Below are 21,682 nucleotides of genomic sequence, written 5' to 3'. Positions count from 1 at the left end.
AACCCTGTGTCTATTAGCAGTCACTCTCCAATTGTCCCTTCCTCCTGCAAACACTAACGTATGATACCTGTTTTGTTTTTTTTTTAAGAGACAAGATCTCACTATGTTGATCAGACTCTAGGCTCGAGCAGTCTTCCCACCTCAACCTCCCAAAGTGTTGGGATTACAGGCGTGAGCCACTGTGCCTAGCTTGTTGAGAAATTATCTACAGAATTATTCGACTCAGCCAGGTGTGGTGGCTCACGCCTGTAATCCCAGCACTTTGGGAGGCTGAGGCGGGTGGATCACGAGGTCAGGAGTTTGAGACCAGCCATAGCCAACGTGGCGAAACCTCGTCTCTACTAAAAATATAAAAATTAGCTGGATGAGGTGTCAGGCGCCTGTAATCCCAGCTACTCAGGAGGCTGAGGCAGGAAAATTGCTTGAACCCAGGAGGGGGAGGTTGTAGTGAGCAGAGATCGTGCCACTGCACTCTAGCCTGGGTGACAGAGTAAGAGTCCTTCTCAAAAAAAAAAAAAAAAAAAAAGGTAGAATTATTCAACTCTTTCTGTTCTTTCATTATAAGCAACTACAGCTTTGGTTTTTTTTTTCTTTTGTTGTTGGAGACAGAGTTTCGCTCTTGTTGCCCAGGCTGGAGTGCAGTGGCGCTCTATCTTGGCTCTCCGCAACCTCTGCCTCCCAGATTCAAGCGATTTTCCTGCCTCAGCCTCCAAAGTAGCTGGGATTATAGGGATGAGCCACCATGCCCGACTAATCTTTTTGTATTTCAGTAGAGACGGGGTTTCTCCATGTTGGTCAGGTCCTGAACTTAGGTGATCCACCTGCCTTGGGCTCACAAAGTGCTGAGATTACAACAGGAGTGAGCCACCATGCCCGGCCTGCTATAGCTTTTACTTGTCAAAGAAAAACACTAAACTTCCTCTTATTTGGGAAGGAGTGGAATTGGAGGTTGAAAATATGAGCTCCTCATTAGGAATGGTGATCAACTTTTAGGCAGTTGTAATTCTTGACTGTAATACTCAAGGTTAAATAAACAGTTTTAAAACATTGGTTCCTTTAGACTGTCCTGAAATCCCTGAGACTCAAGGAGGTAAGAATTCTAGTGTTGGTGAAGCTAGTGAAGTTTACTTTTTTTTTTTTTTGAGACAGGATTTCACTCCTCATAGCCCAGGCTGGTGTACAATGGCATGATCTGGGCCCACTGCAACTTCTGGCTCCTGGGCTCAAGCCATTGTCCTGCCTTAGCCTCCTAAGTAGCTGGGCACCGCCATGCCTGGCTCATTTTTGTATTTTCTTTTCTTTTTTTTTTTTTTTTGAGACAGAGTTTCACTTGTCACCCAGGCTGGAGTGCAGTGGCACGATCTTGGCTTACCGCAACCTGTGCCTCCCGGGTTCAAGTCATTCTCCTGCCTCAGCCTCCCAAGTAGCTGGGATTACAGGCACTCGCCCCCACACCTAGCTAATTTTTGTATTTTTACTAGAAACGGGGTTTCACTGTGTTGGCCAGGCTAGTCTCAAACTCCCAGCCTTCAGTGATCTGCCTGCCTCGGCCTCCCAAAGTGCTGGGATTACAGGCTTGAGCCACTATGCCCAGCCCCCCATTCTCCTTTTATAGTGGCATTTTCTTTAGTTTTTTTGTTTTTGTTTTGTTTTGTTTTGTTTTGAGATGGGGTCTCACTCAGTCACCAGGCTGGAGTGCAAGTGCAATGGTGCAATCTCGGCTCACTATAACTTCCGCCTCCTGGGTTCAAGCAATTCTCCTGCCTCAGCTTCCCGAGTAGCTGGGACTACAGGCGCCTGCCACCACTCCCAGCTAATTTTTGTATTTTTAGTAGAGCTGGGGTTTCACCATTATGGCCAGGATAATCTTGATCTTGTGACCTCGTGATCTGCCCATCTTGGCCTCCCAAAGTGGTGAGGTAACAGGTGTGAGCCACCGCGCCCGGCCTTTCTTCAGTATTTGAAGAGCTTTCAGTTTTTTTCAAACTTCTTTTTGTGCAGCATTTTGTTGTTGTTGTTGTTGTTGAGATGGAGTCTGGCTCTGTTGCCCAGGCCCAGGCTGGAGTGCAATGGCATGATCTTGGCTCACTACAAGCTCTGCCTCCTGGGTTCATGCCATTCTCCTGCCTCAGCCTCCCGAATGGTTGGGACTACAGGCGCCCGCCACTACCCCCGGCTAATGTTTTGTATTTTTTAGTAGAGATGGGGTTTCACCGTGTCAGCCAGGATGGTCTTGATCTCCTGACCTCGATATCCGTCCCCCTCGGCCTTCCAAAGTGCTGGGATTACAGGCGTGAGCCGCTGCACCCAGCCTGTGCAGCCTCTTTTTAAAAAGGATTGAAAGTGGTGAGGTTTCTCTATACTTGGTCTTAATATGAGAGTGTGGATAGATATATATCAAACTGTTGAAAGGGCCTGGTGGCCAGGCATGGTGGCTCACGCCTGTAATCCCAGCACTTTGGGAGACCGACGCAGGTAGATTACTTGAGGTCAGGAGTTTGAGACTAGCCTGGCCAACATAGCGAAACCCCGTGTCTACTAAAAAAAACCAAAAATTAGCTGGGCATGGTGGCACGTGCCTATAATCTCAGCTACTCTGGAGGCTGAGGAAGGAGAATTGCTTGAACCTGGGAGGTGGAGGTTGCGGTGAGCTGAGATCGCACTGCTGCACTCCAGCCTGGGTGATAGAGTGAGAATCCATTTCAAAAAAAAAAAAAAATTGGGGGAGCTTGGATTGAAAGGGAGGAAAAGATGTATTATATTTTCTCTATCTCCTACTGGATTTGATTCATAGGTATCATTGCTTTAATGTTAAATAAACATTATATTGAACAATAGATGTATTTATCATATTAGCATAGAGTTCAGCTTTCAACTTTCATGTTTCTTACTTTAGGGGCGAGCACTCAGGGTACATTGACTCTTTTGTAAGCTGTCATTATACAAGGCTTTGCCCTAGGCTTATGTAGACACAACAGTATTCCTTCTAAAATTTCAAAATAACCTATGTAGGGGATATACTTTCTTTGTTTTCTAGTGAGTTATTCTCCCCATCTCAGAAGTACCAGCTTTTGGTGTATCATGCAGATTCTCTCTTTCATGATAAAGAATATCGGAATGCTGTGAGTAAGTATACCATGGCTTTACAGCAGAAGAAAGCGCTAAGTAAAACTTCAAAAGTGAGACCTTCAACTGGAAATTCTGCATCTACTCCACAAAGTCAGGTAATCGAAGATAGAATTGTGATTTTTTTTTTTTTTTTTTTTTTTTTGAGAAAGACTCCAAAAATTTAGAACAGGGGTCCCCAGGCCCCAGTGCCTGGTCTGTTAGGAACCAGGCTGCACAGCAGGAGGTGGGTGGAGGGTTAGTGAATATTACTGCCTGAGCTCTGCCTCCTGTCAGATCAGCTGTAGCATTAGATTCTCACAGGAACACAAACCCTATTGTGAACTACACGTGCTAGGATCTAGGTTGTGTGTTCCTTATCATAATCTGACTAATGCCTGATGATCTGAAGTGGAACAGTTTCATCCTGAAACCACCCCCTCACTCCCCATCTGTGGAAAAAGTGTCTTTCATGAAACTGCTCCCTGGTGTCAAAAAGGTTGGGGACCGCTGATTTAGATGATAGCTGATTAGATGTAAAAGATGAGGCCAGGCACAGTGGCTCACACCTGTAATCCAAGCACTTTGAGAGGCTAAGGTGGGAGGACTTGAGGTCAGGAGTTTGAGACTAGCCTCGGCAACATAGTGAGACCCCTGTCTTTACACAACTGGGCATGGTGGCACACACCTGTAGTCCTAGGTACTGAGGAGGCCAAGGTGGGAGGATCGCTTGAGACTAGGAGTTCAAGACTGCAGTAAATTATGTTGGCACCACTGCATTGCAGGACTCCAGTCTGGCAACTGGGCTCTGCAGCCTGGGCAACAGAGCAAGACCCTGTCTCAAAAAAAGAAAAAAAAGAATTACTGGGTCATATGATAACTCTGTGTTTAACGTTTTGAGGTACTTTCATATTGTTGGAATAATGTTTCGAAGAGATATTTTCATTGTCTTTTAGTGTCTTCCATCTGAAATTGAAGTGAAATACAAAATGGCTGAATGTTACACAATGCTAAAACAAGATAAAGATGCCATTGCTATACTTGATGGGATCCCTTCAAGACAAAGAACTCCCAAAGTAAGTTGAATGTTTGTGTGTTTTTCTCCTCAGCCCTCCTAACCTTGCTCCCTCCCTCCATGTTTTCTCATGCATTAAGGAGTCCATCTGAACATTTTGCCCATGATTCTAATTCTCATTTTCTTCCTCTTCATGGAGTGGGGAACCCTGAAAATTCAGCTGATGAAAATGATAGCTGGAGAATACTACACATGCTTATTCTTTGGTTTTTTCTTTCTTTTTTTTTTTTAATGTTTAACTTAGTATTTTTTGAGGCTGAGTCTCACTGTCACCCAAGCTAAAGTGCAGTGGTGTGATTCTGGCTCACTGCAGCTTCAACCTCCCAGGCTTAAGCAGTCCTCCCACCTCAGCCTCCCAAATAGCTGGGATTACAGTTGCAAGCTGCCACACCCAGCTAATTTTTTTTTTTTTTTTTGAGATGGAGTTTTGCTCTTGTTGCCCAGGCTGGAGTGCAATAGCATGGGGGCTCACTGCAACCTCCGTCTCCTAAGTACAAATGATTCTCATGCCTCAGCCTCCCAAGTAGCTGGGATTACAGGCACCTGCCACCATACCAGTCTAATTCTTTTGTATTTTTAGTAGAGATGGGGTTTTGCCATGTTGGCCAGGCTGGTCTTGAACTGACCTCAGGTGATCCGCCTACCTGGGCCTCCCAAAGTGTTGGGATTATAGGCGGGAGCCACTGCACCCAGCCAATTTTTTTTATTTTTGGTAGAGACAAGCTTCCACTGTGTTGCCCAGGCTGGTCTCAAGCACCTGGGCTCAAGCTATCCTCCCACTTTGGCCTCCCAAAATGCTGGGATTATAGGCGTGAGACACCACTCCACGCCTATTTTTTATTTTTGTTTTGTTTTTTTGTTTTGAGACAGAGTCTTGCTCTGTCTCCCAGGCTGGAGTGCAGTGGTGCAATCTCGGCTCACTGCAGCCACCACCTCCCAGGTTCAAGTGATTCTCCTGCCTCAGCCTCCCGAGTAGCTGGGACTACAGGCACCCACCACCACCACCACCACTCCTGGCTAATTTTTGTATTTTTGGTAGAGATGGTGTTTCACCATATTGGCCAGGCTGGTCTTGAACTCCTGACTTTGTGATTTGCCTGCTGCGACCTCCTAAAGTGCTAGGATTACAGGCGTGAGCCACCGTGCCCAACTTTTTTTTTTTTTTTTTAGAGGGAGGTTCGCTCTTGTTGCCCAGGCCGGAGTGCAGTGGCGCAATCTCAGCTCACTGCAACCTCTGCCTCCCGGGTTCAAGCGATTCTCCTGCCTCAATCTCCCGAGTAGCTGGGATTACAGACATGCGCCACCATGCCCGACTAATTTTGTATTTTTAGTAGAGATGGGGTTTCTCCATGTTGGTCAGGCTGGTCTCGACCTCCTGACCTCAGGTGATCTACCCACCTCGGCCTTCCAGAGTGCTGGGATTACAGGCATGAGCCACCGCGCCTGGCATATATATATATATATATATATATTTTTTTTTTTTTTTAGAGATAGTCTCCACTGTGTTGCCCAGGTTGGTCTCAAACTTCTGGGCTCAAATTTTCCTCCCACCTTAGCCTCCCAAATTGCTGGGATTACAGGTGCGAGCCACTGCACCTGGCCTCTTCGTGTTTGTTTTTGTTTTTAAGTGAAAGTGAGTTTATTAATAAAATAAAGGAATAAAGAATGGCTACTCCATAGGCAGAGAAGCCTTTGATGTTTCTTATTATAGGAAATAATGATTTATTTGCAAAACACTTCCAGGTGGCAAACATACTTTTTTAGAACTTCATTTTTTGCCTTCCATAGGTGTACCCATTTGGTAATGGGGGTGGTTTTATTCCTTTGTTTTCAAACTTAATACTGTAAGATTCTTTTATCCTTATTTATGTGTAGAATATGTCTTTGTGTTTGATCTGGCAGCATATTACAGTGAAGAAAACACCTTTAATTAAAATCAAAGTATCTGGTGTCTGGTTTGAGTTTAGGGCATACAAGCTGTGTGCAGTGCGAACTTGGGCATGTTACCAGTTTGTGAGCTTTACTACTTTTTTATTTATAAAATGAGAAGAATAGTATTTTTTCTGTTAGTTTTATAAATGCTAAATAAGTTCATGAATGCGAGACTGTATCAGTATTTAATATTCTAAGCATACTATCATGTGTCCCGCCTTGCTCACTTTGTTGAAAAACTGTTTTGTGCCGGGCGCGGTGGCTCAAGCCTGTAATCCCAGCACTTTGGGAGGCTGAGACGGGCGGATCACGAGGTCAGGAGATCGAGACCATCCTGGCTAACATGGTGAAACCCCGTCTCTACTAAAAATACAAAAACTAGCCGGGCGAGGTGGCGGGCGCCTGTAGTCCCAGCTACTCCGGAGGCTGAGGCAGGAGAATGGCATAAACCCGGGAGGCAGAGCTTGCAGTGAGCTGAGATCCGGCCACTGCACTCCAGTCCGGGCGACAGAGCGAGACTCCGCCTCAAAAAAAAAAAAAAGAAAAACTGTTTTGTGCAACTTGTGCTTAACAATAAGGAATTTTATAGGTAAAATGACGTGTGTATCCTCCTGCCTTTAAAAGATACAAAATCTAAGCAGTAGGGGACTGGTGTATTTTAGTTAGTGCTGCTTCATCCAAGTTTTGCTGAACTTTAAAAGTAACCAAACTTGATGAGAACATGTTTAAGCACCTCCTCATATTAAGGTATTATTTACTGTTTTCTGAGTTTTTGAAGCTATTTCTTCAGCATGATTTTGGCTGCTATTAAAAACACTTGAAAGTTTATTGTGAATTAACCTCTTTCATAATAAGCTTGGATGCTGTATACTAAATCCTGTTCTGGTAACCTATGAAAGTCTTCTCTTACTCCAAGAATAATCTTTTTGCACAGATGAAGAATGTCTGCTGCAATACTCAAGGTATCTTCCTTTTGTAAGAAGCTTTTTTTTTTTTTTTTTTTTTTGAGATGGAGTCTTGCTGTGTCGCCAGGCTGGAGTGCAGTGGCACGATCTCGGCTCACTGCAACCTCCACCTCCCTACCTCAGCCTTTCGAGTAGCTGGGACTACAGGCGCACGCCCCCATGCCTGGCTACTTTTTTGCATTTTAGTAGAGACAGGGTTTTACCATGTTGGCCAGGATGATCTTGATCTCCTGACCTCAGGTGATCCGCCCACCTCGGCCTCCCAAAGTGCTGGGATTATAGGTGTGAGCCACCATGCCCGGCCAAGAAGCCATTTTAATTATAAACTTTGAAGGATACTATTCCTTACCTTATTAGAAATATACCATAATCTCCTTCAAAATCACTTGTGGATATTTGTAGGACTTTTTTTTGGAAAATAGTAATGGCAAAGCATCTCAGCTTTATAGCATCCACTGCTTGATTTTCATTGCCATCATTCTTAGAGCAACTGTATATAAGTCTGCATTTGTCAGTAGTACGTATCCTTCATTCTGTAGTGCTCTTATAGCTAGGAGCAAAGATGTGTGCCTCAAATATAAACCTATAATATTTACAGTTTTTCTTTCTTGTCCGTTAGGGAGTTAACTGGCTTCTCAGTCTGTGTAAAGGACAAGGAAGTGAGTCAAAATAAGTCTAAATGAGTGTCTGTTAATGTAAACATCGCCACACATTCCCTCACATTTTAAAGGAAAATTTCAGTGTTGGATTATTAAATCTTGGTAAATGTTCACATTTTAAGAGTAAACATACCAACATAGAATTTCTTACTCAGTTTTTAGAAAATGATGACTGCTTGTTTTTATAACTGGTGGAATGTGGCTTTATGATGTTCTTACGTGAGGATCTATTTTAAAATAGTTGACTGTTTTTTTGCTTTTTTTTTTGAGATGGAGTCTCGCTCTGTTGCCCAGGCTGGAGTACAATGGCATGATCTCAGCTCACTGCAACCTCTGCCTCCTGGGTTCAAGCGATTCTCCTGTGTCAGCCTCCTGAGTAGCTGGGACTACAGGCACATGCTGCTGCACCTGGCTAATTTTTTGTATTTTAATAGAGACAGGGTTTCACCACATTGGCCGGGCTGGTCTCGAACTCCTGACCTTGTGATGCACCCGCCTCGGCCTCCCAAAGTGGTAGGATTAGAGGCGTGAGCCACCACGCCCGGCCAATAACTGACTTTTTCATTAGGTATTACTCAAAACTCATTCTTTTAAAGTGACAGTCAAGTAGCTCAAAGGAAATTGTGATATTTGTTGAGACATAGTCCATCAGTCATAGTTTGTTAATATAACCAGCAGTGAAGAAAGGATCTTAAATTTAACTTTTTATTCTTTACAAGTATTGACATCAATCCTGGAGTTTTCCTTTAAGTATTTTTCTTTGCATTTTCAAAATAGTAGCCTAATAAGGAAAATCTGAGGCCAAGTAAAAAATAGTTTTATTTTTAGTGTTTCATTATTCCATTGTTTGAATTAGTGTGAATTAATGCTATATTAGATTGTTTTATGTAATGTAGGTCTATAATTGCAACAGATGTTCTTTATCTTCAGAGCCACTCTTTCTAGTAAATATCTGGCATACCAAGCCACAGATAAACGAAGAGATTGGGGGTTGACCTTTTTTCTTTTGTGCCCTCACATTGACTGCTTCCTTAGATTAATGATCTAGCAAATACTGTTATGTTTAAAATCTACTAATTTTGCCAGACACGGTGATTGACACCTGTAATCCCAGCACGTTGGAGACCGAGGTGGGCGGATCACCTGAGGTCAGGAGTTCGAGACTAGCCTGGCCAACATGGTGAAACCCCATGTCTGCTGGGCGTGGTGGCGGGTGGCTGTAATCCCAGCTACTCAGGAGGCTGACGCGGGAGAATCACATGAACCCAGGAGGCAGAGGTTGCAGTGAGCCGAGATGGCGCCATCACACTCTAGCCTGGGTGACAAACGTGAAACTCCGTCTCAGAAAGAAAAAGAGAAAAAATCTAATTTTAAATTGGAATATTGTGTTTATCTGTGTATGTTAGGAAGGTCTTTTATCACTTGCCTATAACTTCTACATTCTTTGGAACTTACAGATTTTCTTTTTTTTTTTTTGAGACGGAGTCTCGCTCTGTCTCCCAGTCTGGAGTGCAATGGCACGATCTCGGCTCACTGCAAGCTCTGCTTCCTGGGTTCACATCATTCTCCTGCCTCAGCCTCCCAAGTAGCTGGGACTACAGGCGCCCGCCACCACGTCCAGCTAATTTTTTGTGTTTTTTAGTAGAGACGGGATTTCACCATGTTAACCAGGATGATCTCGATCTCCTGACCTTGTGATCCACCCACCTCGGCCTTCCAACGTGCTGGGATTACAGGCATGACCCACCACGTCTGGCCAGAACTTTTAGATTTTCTTGAGTTTTCCCAGTTCCATGTTAGGTAGGTTATTTTAATTTAGCTTTATGAAATTACATATTTAAATTATGCTAAAATGCAGCTGTCTGCACTCACAGGATTTAAATAGTGTAGCTGATTTTTGTAGCATTACTTTAGTGAGTTAGACAGTACCTACGGGCCAAAGCCTTAAGTGTTAGGCTAGAGTCTAGCCACAAGTCGAATTGTCAGAGAAAAGCCAAGTATTACACTTCTTTATCTGTCTTTCTGTATCATTTCCTTTTTAGGAAAAACTGATCTGATCCTTTTTAACTAGCTATGTCAGGAGTTTCTCACTTTCTTATGTGAGATAGTTCATCTTCTGTTTTAAGATCAAGAAAGAATCAAGTTAACTAGCATTCTCTGCCATTTCTTAAATGAATGTTCCAGTTTCCAAAGGGCAGCGTCTTTTGTTCAGATATTACTGGGCCTTGTGAGAAGGTAATGTGACTTTCCTCTTAGGGATGGGAGGAGCTAGGGAAAGGAAAGATAATAATTTCTTCTTTGTTTTGAAGAATGGGGTCAGTCTCCCTTTATTTGCACAGGGTTGTGGGTAGATTTTCCAGTAAAAAGTAAATAACTGATAATGAAAATTAGGACTTCTTCATGGTGAGAGATTTTCTTTGCAGTATACACTTATTTTACTATCTGTTGTTTGTGTTTATACAGATAAACATGATGCTGGCAAACCTGTACAAGAAGGCTGGTCAGGAGCGCCCTTCAGTCACCAGCTATAAGGAGGTGCTGAGGCAGTGCCCATTAGCCCTTGATGCCATTCTAGGTAGAGATATTTTCTGCCTGTTTTCATGGCATGTTTACTGTCAAAGATAGTAGTTCTCAATCTTGGCTGTACATTAGAATAACTTTATTTTTTAAAAGTTCCCCTCCAGAGAGTGATTTAATAGGATTCCTGTTGTCACATATTCAGTCAAGAAATACTTAGTCATGGTTTTTGGCCAGGCACAGTGGCTCACACCTGTAATCCTAGCACTTTGGGAGTCTGAGGTGGGTGGATTGCCTGAGCTCAGGAGTTCGAGACCAGCTTGGGCAACATGACACAACCCCGTCTCTTCTAAAAATACAAAAATTAGCCAGGCCTGGTGGCACACGCCTGTAGTCCCAGCTTCTCAGGAGGCTGGGGCATGAGTATCACTTGAACCCAGGAAGTGGAGGTTGCAGTGAGCTGAGATCGTGCCACTGCATTCCATCCCAGGGGGACAGAGCAAGACTCTGTCTCAAAAAGAAAAGAAATACTAAAATCTGTTTTTTCTGTCATGCATTGCTCAGAATAGGGAAGCAGTTGCGTTTAAGCTGAGGAAAAACATAGCTCGTTGCTCCTTGCATGTGGAAGAGAGATATCATGCCTTACTTTCTTTCTTCTGCTTTTTGTTGGTTTAGGCTTGCTGTCCCTTTCTGTAAAAGGGGCAGAGGTGGCGTCCATGACAATGAATGTGATCCAAACTGTGCCTAACTTGGACTGGCTATCTGTGTGGATCAAAGCGTATGCCTTTGTGCACACCGGTGACAACTCAAGAGCAATCAATACCATCTGGTGAGAGCCACAAAGTTAATTCAGTGTTTTTGAGGCCTTTGCTTGTCTGGAATTCTGGTGTATCTGAAGTAGCAAAAAGAAAAATGAGATGCTTCTCTCTTGGTGCTGCAGCCAGTCTCTGGGATGTATTAGTCTTTTATACTGAATGGTCCCAAATATAATCATGTAATCATCTCTGTTGGGGACCTGTAAAAATATAAATCTGACTGAGTTTAGCTCTGCGCCTGCATAGGTAGTAAGCCTTGCGAAGCAAAGCCGGCTACCTTGGTGTGTCATTTTTTAATTTTTTTTTTTGAGACAAGGTTTCTCTCTCTCTCACCTAGGCTGGAGTGCAGTGGCATAGTCACAGCTCAGTGTAGCCTTGACCTGTCAATCTCCTGGGCTCAAACCATCCTCCTGCTCAACCTCCTGAGTATCTGGGACTACAGGTGCACGCTACCACACCCAGCTAATTTTTGTATTTTTTTTGTAGAGATGGGATTTCACCATGTTGCCCAAGCTGGTCTTGAATTCCTGGGCTCAAGTGATTCTCCTACCTGGGCTTCCCAAGTACTGGGATTATAGACGTGACCACTATGTCTGACCTTGGTGTATCATTCTTCAACTTGGAAGAAAATCATTTTGCACTCACCAGAAGCTTAGTTTATTGCAACATCTAACCTGGCTTGTCTTCTTGGGACTAGGGATTTTCTTTATATTCAGATAAAGTTCAAGGACAAGAAGAGGCTTGGGCTTGTGTTATGCAAAGTCATTTACTTGAGTAATAAATAGGTGTCACTTGTGAATGACATTACTTTTAACACCATGTAGCTTATGTTGTGTTCTGAAGAGCTGCCACCACAGTTATTTGTTTGTACTGAGAAATTTCTGCTTTATTCTGTGTTTTTGCTATCCTGTCCTATATAACTTTTTTTAAAGTCACAAGCTTAAAGTTTTTTATTATGAAGACTTTTATATTTATGCAAAAGAAAATAGTATCTGTATGACCAATCATCCAGATTCAACAACTAAGAGGATTTATAATAGATTTAAAAGTTCAGTGTTTAATAAATATCTTCAAGTTCACTAGAGAAAAAATCCTTATTGCGAGATAACGTGGACCTGCTGGGAAGCTTAGCAGATCTGTACTTCAGAGCCGGAGACAATAAAAACTCTGTCCTCAAGTTTGAACAGGCACAGATGTTGGATCCTTATCTGATAAAAGGTAAGTAATTCTTGGGGCAGGAAGACAGTGGCTGTTGTAGGGGGGATCAGAGATAATAGGGAGAATATGCAACATGAATGCTCGATACCAAGTTTCATAGAAATAGTGTATAAAACTTATAGTAGTCTTTTAGTTTTTTTAGGTCATGACACATGTTTCTAACGCTTAGGTAATTCCATTTAAGCAGTTGTTTTTGCTTGAATTCAAGTGTCTTCTCCCCATAGATCATTATTTGGCTTTTTTTCTTTTGAGGGGGTCATAGCTCCTCCTTATGACTTACAAATTTATGATGTGCCTGACTGAGAATTTGGATGGCATCCCTAAAACCATAATATCCTTTTAGGGAATTTTGTTTTACCGTATCCTTAGTATAATTAAAAAGGAATAAGAAAGGGATAAGGTGATTAAAGACAGTAATTAGGCGTGAACAACAGAAAAATCACTGATCTTAAAAAAGATTGCAGGTGACAGGTAATCTTCACAGGGACCTCCAAGAGATGACAGTTGGAACACTGGCAGTTGAGTACTCAGGAATAGTGGGAAATAAGGTCAGATAAATATGCTATTTGTAAAGGCCCAGAAAAGGCCATCAGAAAAACAGGGCCTTGTGACAATAAACAGTCTTGTGAGCTCTTAACCCAGGGGAATGGTGGAGCTGGGAAGGGGCCATCCCAAGCATTTAGATGAGGAAACAGATCTAGAAAGATGGATTTGTTTGCACAAGATCTCCCTCTCACCTCAAGTGCTTATTCCTCTTCTGCAAGCTGCCTGCACCCATGATGAAAATGGTGTTTTAGAAATACTAGTCTGGCAGCAGCTGGCAGCTTGGAATGGCAGTGGCAGCTTGGAATCTCAGACCCAGGCCCAGGAGCCAGCAGGAGCATTGCAGTAATCTTGGCTTGAGAGAAATTTTCATGGGAATCTGAAGGGGGATAACAAGGGATGGAAGAGAATGGTGGCAAGAGATAGGTAACAGTGAGCATAGATCCCTTTTTATAGAATGTGGGTGAGAATAAAATGGGGGCTGGGGAGAGGCAGTGATTTTTTGTTTGCTTGTTTGTTTGAGACAGAGTTTCACTCTTGTCGCCCAGGCAGGAGTGCAGTGGCACAATCTCGGCTTACTGCAACGACCGTCTCCTGGTTAAAGTGACTCTCCCACCTCAGCCTCCCGAGTAGCTGGGATTATAGGTGCCTGCCAACACACCCAACTAATTTTTGTATTTTTTTAGAGGAGACGGGGGTTTCACCATGTTAGCCAGGATGGTCTGCAGCTCCTGACCTTAGGTAATCCACCCGCCTCAGTCTCCCTAAGTGTTGGGATTACAGGCCTGAGCCACTGTGCCCAGCCTGAGGCGGTGATCTTTTTTTTTTTTTGAGACGGAGTCTCACTCTGTCACCCAGGCTGGAGTGCTGTGGCCGGATCTCAGCTCACTGCAAGCTCCGCCTCCCGGGTTCACGCCATTCTCCTGCCTCAGCCTCCCGAGTAGCTGGGACTACAGGCGCCCGCCACCTCGCCCGGCTAGTTTTTTGTATTTTTTAGTAGAGACGGGGTTTCACCGTGTTAGCCAGGATGGTCTCGATCTCCTGACCTTGTGATCCACCCGTCTCGGCCTCCCAAAGTGCTGGGATTACAGGCTTGAGCCACCGCGCCCGGCCATAAGGCCAACTTTTTCTAAGACTGACTGGCTTTTCAGCAGCATGTTTCTGATGGTCTAGAACTCTTGAAAGAGAGACGTTACTTGATGCCTTTTTCTGATTGGGTTGGGTTAGGGTAGCTGTATATCACGCCACAGGATAGAGGGACAAATTGCAGGGTTTCAAATTGTGAGGTAGGTTGTTCTGCTCCTTTGAGGTTTTTTTTTGGTTTTTTTTGTCTTTTTTTTTTTGTGAGACGGAGTCTCACTCTATTGCCCAGTCTGGAGTGCAGTGACGCGATCTCGGCTCACTGCAACCTCCACCTCCCGAGTTTAAGCAGTTCTCTGCCTCAGCCTCTTGAGTAGCTGGGATTACAGGTGTGTGCCACCATGCCCAGCAAGTTTTTGTATTTTTAGTAGAGACGGGTTTTCACCACCTTGGCCAGGCTGGTCTTGAACTCCTGTCTCCCGAAGTGCTGGGATTATAGGCGTGAATGACCGTGCCCAGCCTCCTTTGGTTTTTGGTTTTGTTTTTGTTGTTAGAGACAGGGTCTCACTCTGTCACTCAGGCTGGAGTGGCTCAAACATAGCTCACTGCAGCCTTGACCTCCTGGGCACAAGCAGTCCTCCTGCCTTAGCCTCCTGAGTAGCTGGGACCAAAGGCATGTGCCACTGTGCTTGGCTAATGTTTTTTTCTTTTTCTTTTCTTTTATTTATTTATTTTTTTTAGACATAGTCTCACTCTGCCGCCCAGGCTGGAGTACAGTGGTGCAATCTCGGCTCACTGCAGCCTCCGCCCTCCGAATTCAAGCAGTTCTCCTGCCTCAGCCTCTCGAGTAGCTGGGATTACAGGCGCCTGCCACTGTGCCCAGCTAATTTTTTGTAGTTTTAGTAGAGACGGGGTTTCACCATCTTGGCCAGGCTGGTCTTGAACTCCTGACCTCGTGATCCACCCGCCTTGGCCTCCCAAAATGCTGGAATTACAGGCATGAGCCACCACGCCTGGCCCTTATTTTTTTTTTGAGATGGAGTCTCGCTCTGTAGCCAAGGCTGGCGTACAACAGTGTGATTCGGCTCGCTGCAACCTCCACCTCTCTGGTTCAAGCGATTCTCCTGCCTCAGCCTCCTGAGTAGCTGGGATTACAGGCACACGCCGCCATGCCCAGCTAGCTAATTTTTGTATTTTTAGTAGAGATGGGGTTTCACCTGTTAGCCTGTTCTCGAACTCCTGACCTCGTGATCTGCCTGCCTCGGCCTCCCAAAGTGCTGGGTTTACAGGCATGAGCCACCACACTCAACCACTTGGCTAATATTTTAAAATTTTTGAAGAGACAGGGTCTTACCGTATTGCCCAGGCTGGTCTTGAACTTCTGGGCCCAGGTGATACTCCTGCCTCCGCCACCCAGAGTGCTGGGATTACAGGTGTGAGTCACCATGCCCAGCTGGGTTTTGCATTTTCTTTTTTTTCTTTTTTCTTTTTTTTTTTTTGAGACGGAGTCTCAGTCTGTCGCCCAGGCAGTGCAGTGGCGTGATCTTGGCTCACTGCAACCTACGCCTTCCTGGTTCAAGTGATCCTCCTGCCTCAGCCTCCCAAGTAGCTGGGATTACAGGCACACGTGCCACTATGCCCGGCTAATTTTTTGTATTTTTAGTAGAGACAGGGTTTCACTGTGTTAGCCAGGATGGTCTTGATCTCCTGACCTCATGATCCACCTGCCTTGACCTCCTAAAGTGCTGGGATTACAGGTGTGAGCCACTGTGCCCGGCCTGGGTTTTGCATTTTAATAGTCACTTTGTAGGAAACTGGAAATAGTAGTGGGAGGAGCCTGTGATGGTAGAAAGGGCTTAGCCCCTGCAGGAACTGGGGCCTCAGCATGGGGTCTGATGTTGGGTGCTACTCCTGTATGTGGGACCCCTGCTTCTCTGCTTAAAACACCTCTTCTGTGTCCTTTTCTAGGAATGGATGTATATGGCTACCTATTGGCACGAGAAGGGCGGCTGGAGGATGTTGAGAACCTTGGGTGCCGCCTTTTCAATATCTCTGATCAGCATGCAGAACCGTGGGTGGTTTCTGGGTATGATTATGCCTTCTTTCTCCCCAGTTGTCAGTAGATTAAGAGATTGTGGTTGCTCCTGAAGAGAATATAAATTGAAAGCTCAGGTTTAAGAGGTAATCGCCTGGCTAGGCATGATGGCTCATGCCTGTAATCTCAACACTTTGGGAGACTGAGACAGGTGGATTGCTTGAGGCCAGGAGTTCGAGACCAGCCTGGCCATCATGGCAAAACCCCTGTCTCTACTAAAAATACAAAAGTTGTATTTTTTTTTTGAGACGGAGTCTCAGTCTGTCGCCCAGGCAGTGCAGTGGCGTGATCTCGGCTCACTGCAACCTACGCCTTCCTGGTTCAAGTGATCCTCCTGCCTTGAACCTCCTGCCTCCTCGGTGGCTCACGCCTGTAATCCCAGCACTTTGGGAGTCCAAGGTGGGTGGATCACTTGAGGTCAGGAATTTGAAACTAGCCTGACCAACATGATGAAACCCCATCTCTACTAAAAATACAAAAATTAGCCAGGCACAGTGGTGGGCATCTGTAATCCCAGCTACTTGGGAGGCTGAGGCAGGAGAATTGCTTGAATCTGGGCGGTAGAGGTTGCAGTGAGCCAGGATCACACCATTTCACTCCAGCCTAGGTGACAGAGCGAGACTCCATCTAAAAAAAAAAAAAAAAATTAGTCGGGCATGGTGGCGCACGCCTGTAATCCCAGCTACTCGAGAGGCTGAGACAGGAGAATCACTTGAACCCAGGAGGCAGAGGTTGCAGTGAACCAAGATCGTGCCACTGCATTCCAGATGGGTGGCAGAGTGAGTTTTTGTCTCAAAAAAAAAAAAAAAAAAAAAAATGATAAGAGGTAATTACTTGAGGCCAGGAGTTTGAGACCAGCCTGGGCAGTGTAGCAACTCTCTCCCCCTCTCTCTCTCTCTCTCTCTCTATCTCTCTCTCTATATATATATATACACACACACACACACACACACACACACACACACGTATATGTATATATTTTTAAAAGGATAATCAGTCCTGGATTCAAATCATGGTTTATGACTCTGGATGCATTATTTACCTATCTAGGTCTGTATTCTCATTTGGAAAATGGGCTAATAACCTCTCCTTCTAGGGTTAAGCATTAACTGAGTTGGTGAATGCGTTGTGCTTAGTACTGAGCCATCAGTGATGGGGCCAGAAGATGCTCCTTTGTTATTAACCTGGCTTTACAAATTCTCCTAATGCCTCTCTGCTAATAACTAATATCTAGATCATAGGTTCTTTTTCATCATTTGTCCCTTCCGTATCAAGATTTCCCCTTAAAAATAAATATTTAGTGGATTTTTTGGTTTGTTTTGCTTTTCTACTAATATTATAGGTTAAAACTGTAAGTGTGGTTTGGAATAAGGATTATGTTCAGGGCTTTCAATATGATTTTTGGATGAAGTTTCTTTGTAGTCTTCTCTTAAATAACTTCTGGGTTTTTTTAATTGTTTTTTTGTTGTCTCCAGCTGTCACAGCTTCTATAGCAAACGCTACTCACGGGCCCTCTATTTAGGAGCCAAGGCCATTCAGCTGAACAGTAATAGTGTTCAAGCTTTGCTACTTAAGGGAGCAGCACTTAGGAACATGGGCAGAGTCCAAGAAGCAATAATCCACTTTCGGGAGGCCATACGGCTCGCACCTTGTCGCTTAGATTGTTATGAAGGTAAGATAGAAAACATAGGTGAATGGTGTGAATCTGTGGGTATGGCAACAGTCCTCAGATGGAAGGTTTCATTAGGCCAGCACTTCCCAAACTCTGTTAGAATAAATCTGGGGAAGCTGGCCGGATGTGATGGCTCATGCCTGTAATCTCAGCACTTTGGGAGGCTGAGACGGGCGGATCATGAAGTCAAGAGATTGAGACCATCCTGGCCAACGTGGTGAAACCCCGTATCTACTAAAAATACAAAAATTAGCTAGGCGTGGTGGCACACGCCTGTAGTCCCATCTGCTTGGGAGGCTGAGGCAGGAGAATTGCTTGAACCTGGAAGGCAGAGGTTGCAGTGAACTGAGATCACACCACTGCACTGCAGCCTGGCAACAGAGTGAGACTCCCTCCCAGAAAAAAAAAAAAAAAATCATCTGGGGAAGCTTTTCAAATCCTGATGTTGCATCTCTCCAGTGTAGATGGAAATATATGGAGTTGGGGATAGACATTGACATATCTGGAGGTCCCCAGGTATTATCAATGTGCAGACAAATTTGGGAACCAATGCACTAGACATTTTACATTTATTTAGGGCTTTCACTGGATTTGTCACCCTGCACTTTCAGAATCCGTTTTTTCTGATTCTTTTTTTTCTGGTTTTTGGTGAGGGGAGAGTTGGGATGGGGTTTTTTTTTTTTTGTCTTCCCACCCCTCGCCCCCATCCAATGTGGCATACTCATTAATATGAATCTCTCTGTGTCAGGCGCCATGCGAGATCACTTAGTTTGCCTATTTTTTTTTTTTTTTAATTCCTTTTTTTTTTTTTCCGAGACAGAGTCTTACTTTGTTGCCCAGGCTGGAGTGCAGTGGCACAATCTCGGCTCACTGCAAGCTCCACCTCCCGGGTTAATGCCATTCTCCTGCCTCAGCCTCCTGAGCATGTGGGACCACAGACGCCCAGCCACCACACCTGGCTAATTTTTTGTAGTTTTGGTAGAGACAGGGTTTCACTGTGCTAGCCAGGCTGGTCTCAATCTCCTGACCTCGTGATCCGCCTGCCTTGGCCTCCCAAAGTGCTGGGATTACAGGTGTGAGCCACTGTGCCCAGGCCCTGTTTTTTTTTTTTTTGAGACAGAGTCTCACCCTGTCGCCCAGGCTGGAGTGCAATGGCATGATCTTGGCTCACTGCAGCCTCCACCTTCCAGGTTCAAACGATTCTCCTGCCTCAGCCTCCCAAGTAGCTGGGATTACAGGCGCCCACCACCACACCCAGCTAATTTTTGTATTTGTTAGTGAGATGAAGTTTCACCATGTTGGCCAGGCTGGTCTCGAACTCCTGACCTCGTGATCTCCCTGCCTCGGCCTCCCAAAGTGCTGGAATTACAGGCATGAGCCACCACAACTGGCCTATTTTTTTTTTATTTGAGATAGAATCTCACTCTGTCGCCCAGGCTGGAGTGCAGCCGTGCAATCTCAGCTCACTGCAACGTCTGCTTCCTGGGTTTAAGTGATTCTCCTGCCTCACCCTCCTGAGTAGCTGGGATTACAGGCGTGCACCACCACACCCAGCTAATTTTTGTGTTTTTAGTAGAGACGGGGTTGCGCCATGTTAGCCAGGCTGGTCCCAAACTCCTGGGCTCAAGTGATCTGCCCACCTTGGCCTCCTAAGGTGCTGGGATTACAGGTGTGAGCCACTGTACATGGCCTGTTAGGCCTATTCTTTTTCGTGGCCATCTTACCTTGGGCCAGAGTTAGTATTCATGGGATAACTCCACATCCATATGATAGTGTTGGCTGTGGGAATGGGTCTGTTCATTGTGACCTCCAGAGTGGGCACAATCGGGGTCCAACTTTGTTTTGTTATGTAATATTTTAAGTTCATGTGAACTGACCCCAGGAGTTCAAAGGACCTGTGCCAGCTTCAGCAATGTTTGGTGACTCAGTCATAGACATTAAAATAGATCTTTCAAGATGCAGTTCCTCCAAAACATATTTTTATAAGCACTTAAAAATATACCCAGGAGTCTAGGAGTGATTTGCTCTTAACAGGAAGATGAGTTCAAATTTGAGAAATAAAATTTGGATGTTGGGAAAGAGAACAGATCTGCTTATATAGCCAGAGAGCTATGCCTCTGGATTTGTTGAGGGGAAAGAGGATTGTCTTTGTTCTTAAAGAAGCTCCAGCAAACTAGCCATTGATTTCAGATTAACTTCTTGATCCTGAAACTGTAACTTCCCTATCGTCCCAGCTGCTGTTATCATGTTAATTCCATTATACTGCATGCTTATTTCACCAGAGATCAGGGATGCAGTTGAATAGCCTGTCCTATAATATTTGGACAGCAGATGTTTCCCAGTTGGCCAGTGAGGCTTCTTAAGCTGCCATTTGGAGATTTGGGTCAGGGCAACTCTGACTACACCCTTTAAGGTTTCTTACAGTTTCCAGTTGGAGCTTCCTTCTTTTGCTGGTAGAGGTTTAGGTTAGGCAAGTGCATTCTGTTTTCTTCTTGAGTTCCAGTAGGGCTTTAGCAGGGAATTAAAACTATTCAATAAGTAATTGCAAACAACTGTATGGGGAATCCAGCATGGATTAAGAGTTAGGTAATTGGCCAGGTGTGGTGGCTCACACCTGTAATCCCAGCACTTTGGGAGGCTGAGGCCAGTGGATCAGCTGAGGTCAGGAGTTCAAGACCAGCCTGGCCAACATGGTAAAATACCATCTCTACTAAAAATAGAAGAAAATTTAGCCATGCATGGTGGCGCACGCCTGTAGTCCCAGCTACTTGGGAGGCTGAGGCAGGAGAATCGCTTGAACCCAGGAGACATGGGTTGCAGTGAGCTGAGATGTCACCACTGCACTCCAGCCTGGATGACAGAGCAAGGCTCTGTTTCTAAAAAAAAGAGTTAGATAATTTCTGGTTAAGTAACCATAGTGTGTGGAAGGGTGTGCATGAATGTTATAAATGCTGCTAGGGTGGAGGAGTATGCAGAGAAAATCTGCCAAGGATTGTGTGGGTTTGGGGTTTAAGCTGTTTTTTTGTTTTGATGAGCGCTTTGTGCCAAGAAGTTATTCTTCTGTTCTCCTCAACTTCTTGGCATGAAGAGTTGAGCGTTGACCAACTCTGTCCTATGAGGAGGAAGGTGGCCTCCTCATAGGACATCTCGCTGTGGGTGTGGAAAGAGGCAAGGGCTGCCAGTTCCAGTCTGTTTGGTGCACCTGATAAAGTATTCTTCATCTAGTTTAGGGAAGCCCTCAGCAAGTGCCTTTTGAGACAGCTGTTATGTTTCAAATAAAAGAGTCTTTCTCCCTAGGTTGCTTGACAATAAGTCCTTTATTTGTCAAACTGGAAATTCACTTAAAGACTCTAGGAGCCAGGCCAGGCACGGTGGCTCACACCTGTAATCCCAGCACTTTGGGAGGCCAAGCTGGGATCACCTGAGGTCAGGAGTTCGAGACCAGCCTGACCAACATGGAGAAACCCCATCCCTACTAAAAATACAAAACTAGCCGGGCGTGGTGGCGCATGCCTGTAATCCCAGCTACTCAGGAGGCTGAGGGAGGAGAATCACTTGAACCCGGGAGGCAGAGGTTGCAGTGAGTGGAGATGATGCCATTGCACTCCAGCCTGGGCAACAAGAGTGAAACTCCATCTCAAAAAAAAAAAGACCTTAGGAGCCTTCCATCTTAAACCTAGCCCTACAGGTGACCGAATGCAGCTGGAGAATAACAGCTTGTTAAGAGGCAGCAAAACCTTGGGTTTTGTTGGGAACATCATCTCTCACTACTTTGATCTCTTGGCGATATGACAGACTAATCATTAGTGTTGCATTTATTCTTCCAGCGGTCAGATGGGGTGCTCACATGCTGTGAGTTCCTTACATGTGCTTGTTTCCTTCCCTAAACTGAAGGTGCCTTTGAAGGCAGTCTTTTTCCACATCCATCAAGTGCTCTGGGGAAGAGCACTTCTTAGCTATTCCATCAACACTTGCCTGTCTAATCTCACCATCAGTTTCCCCTGGC

General features: G+C 44.8%; 1 protein-coding gene across 1 annotated transcript in view; it reads left to right on the top strand.

The window, feature by feature from the left end:
* Window positions 1–21,682, top strand: part of ANAPC7 (anaphase promoting complex subunit 7) — a 30,283-nt gene that overhangs the window by 3,858 nt on the left and 4,743 nt on the right. Inside the window, exons 2-8 of the mRNA XM_023202380.1 lie at window positions 3,038–3,224; window positions 4,062–4,181; window positions 10,200–10,311; window positions 10,929–11,082; window positions 12,144–12,286; window positions 15,878–15,995; window positions 17,480–17,676. Coding sequence (XP_023058148.1) covers window positions 3,038–3,224; window positions 4,062–4,181; window positions 10,200–10,311; window positions 10,929–11,082; window positions 12,144–12,286; window positions 15,878–15,995; window positions 17,480–17,676 — 1,031 coding nt within the window. The remainder of the gene's footprint in view (window positions 1–3,037; window positions 3,225–4,061; window positions 4,182–10,199; window positions 10,312–10,928; window positions 11,083–12,143; window positions 12,287–15,877; window positions 15,996–17,479; window positions 17,677–21,682) is intronic.

Source organism: Piliocolobus tephrosceles, chromosome 10 (assembly GCF_002776525.5).
Source record: "Piliocolobus tephrosceles isolate RC106 chromosome 10, ASM277652v3, whole genome shotgun sequence".
Classification (NCBI taxonomy): Eukaryota; Metazoa; Chordata; class Mammalia; order Primates; family Cercopithecidae; genus Piliocolobus; species Piliocolobus tephrosceles.
This window is presented reverse-complemented; position numbering and strand designations above follow the sequence as displayed.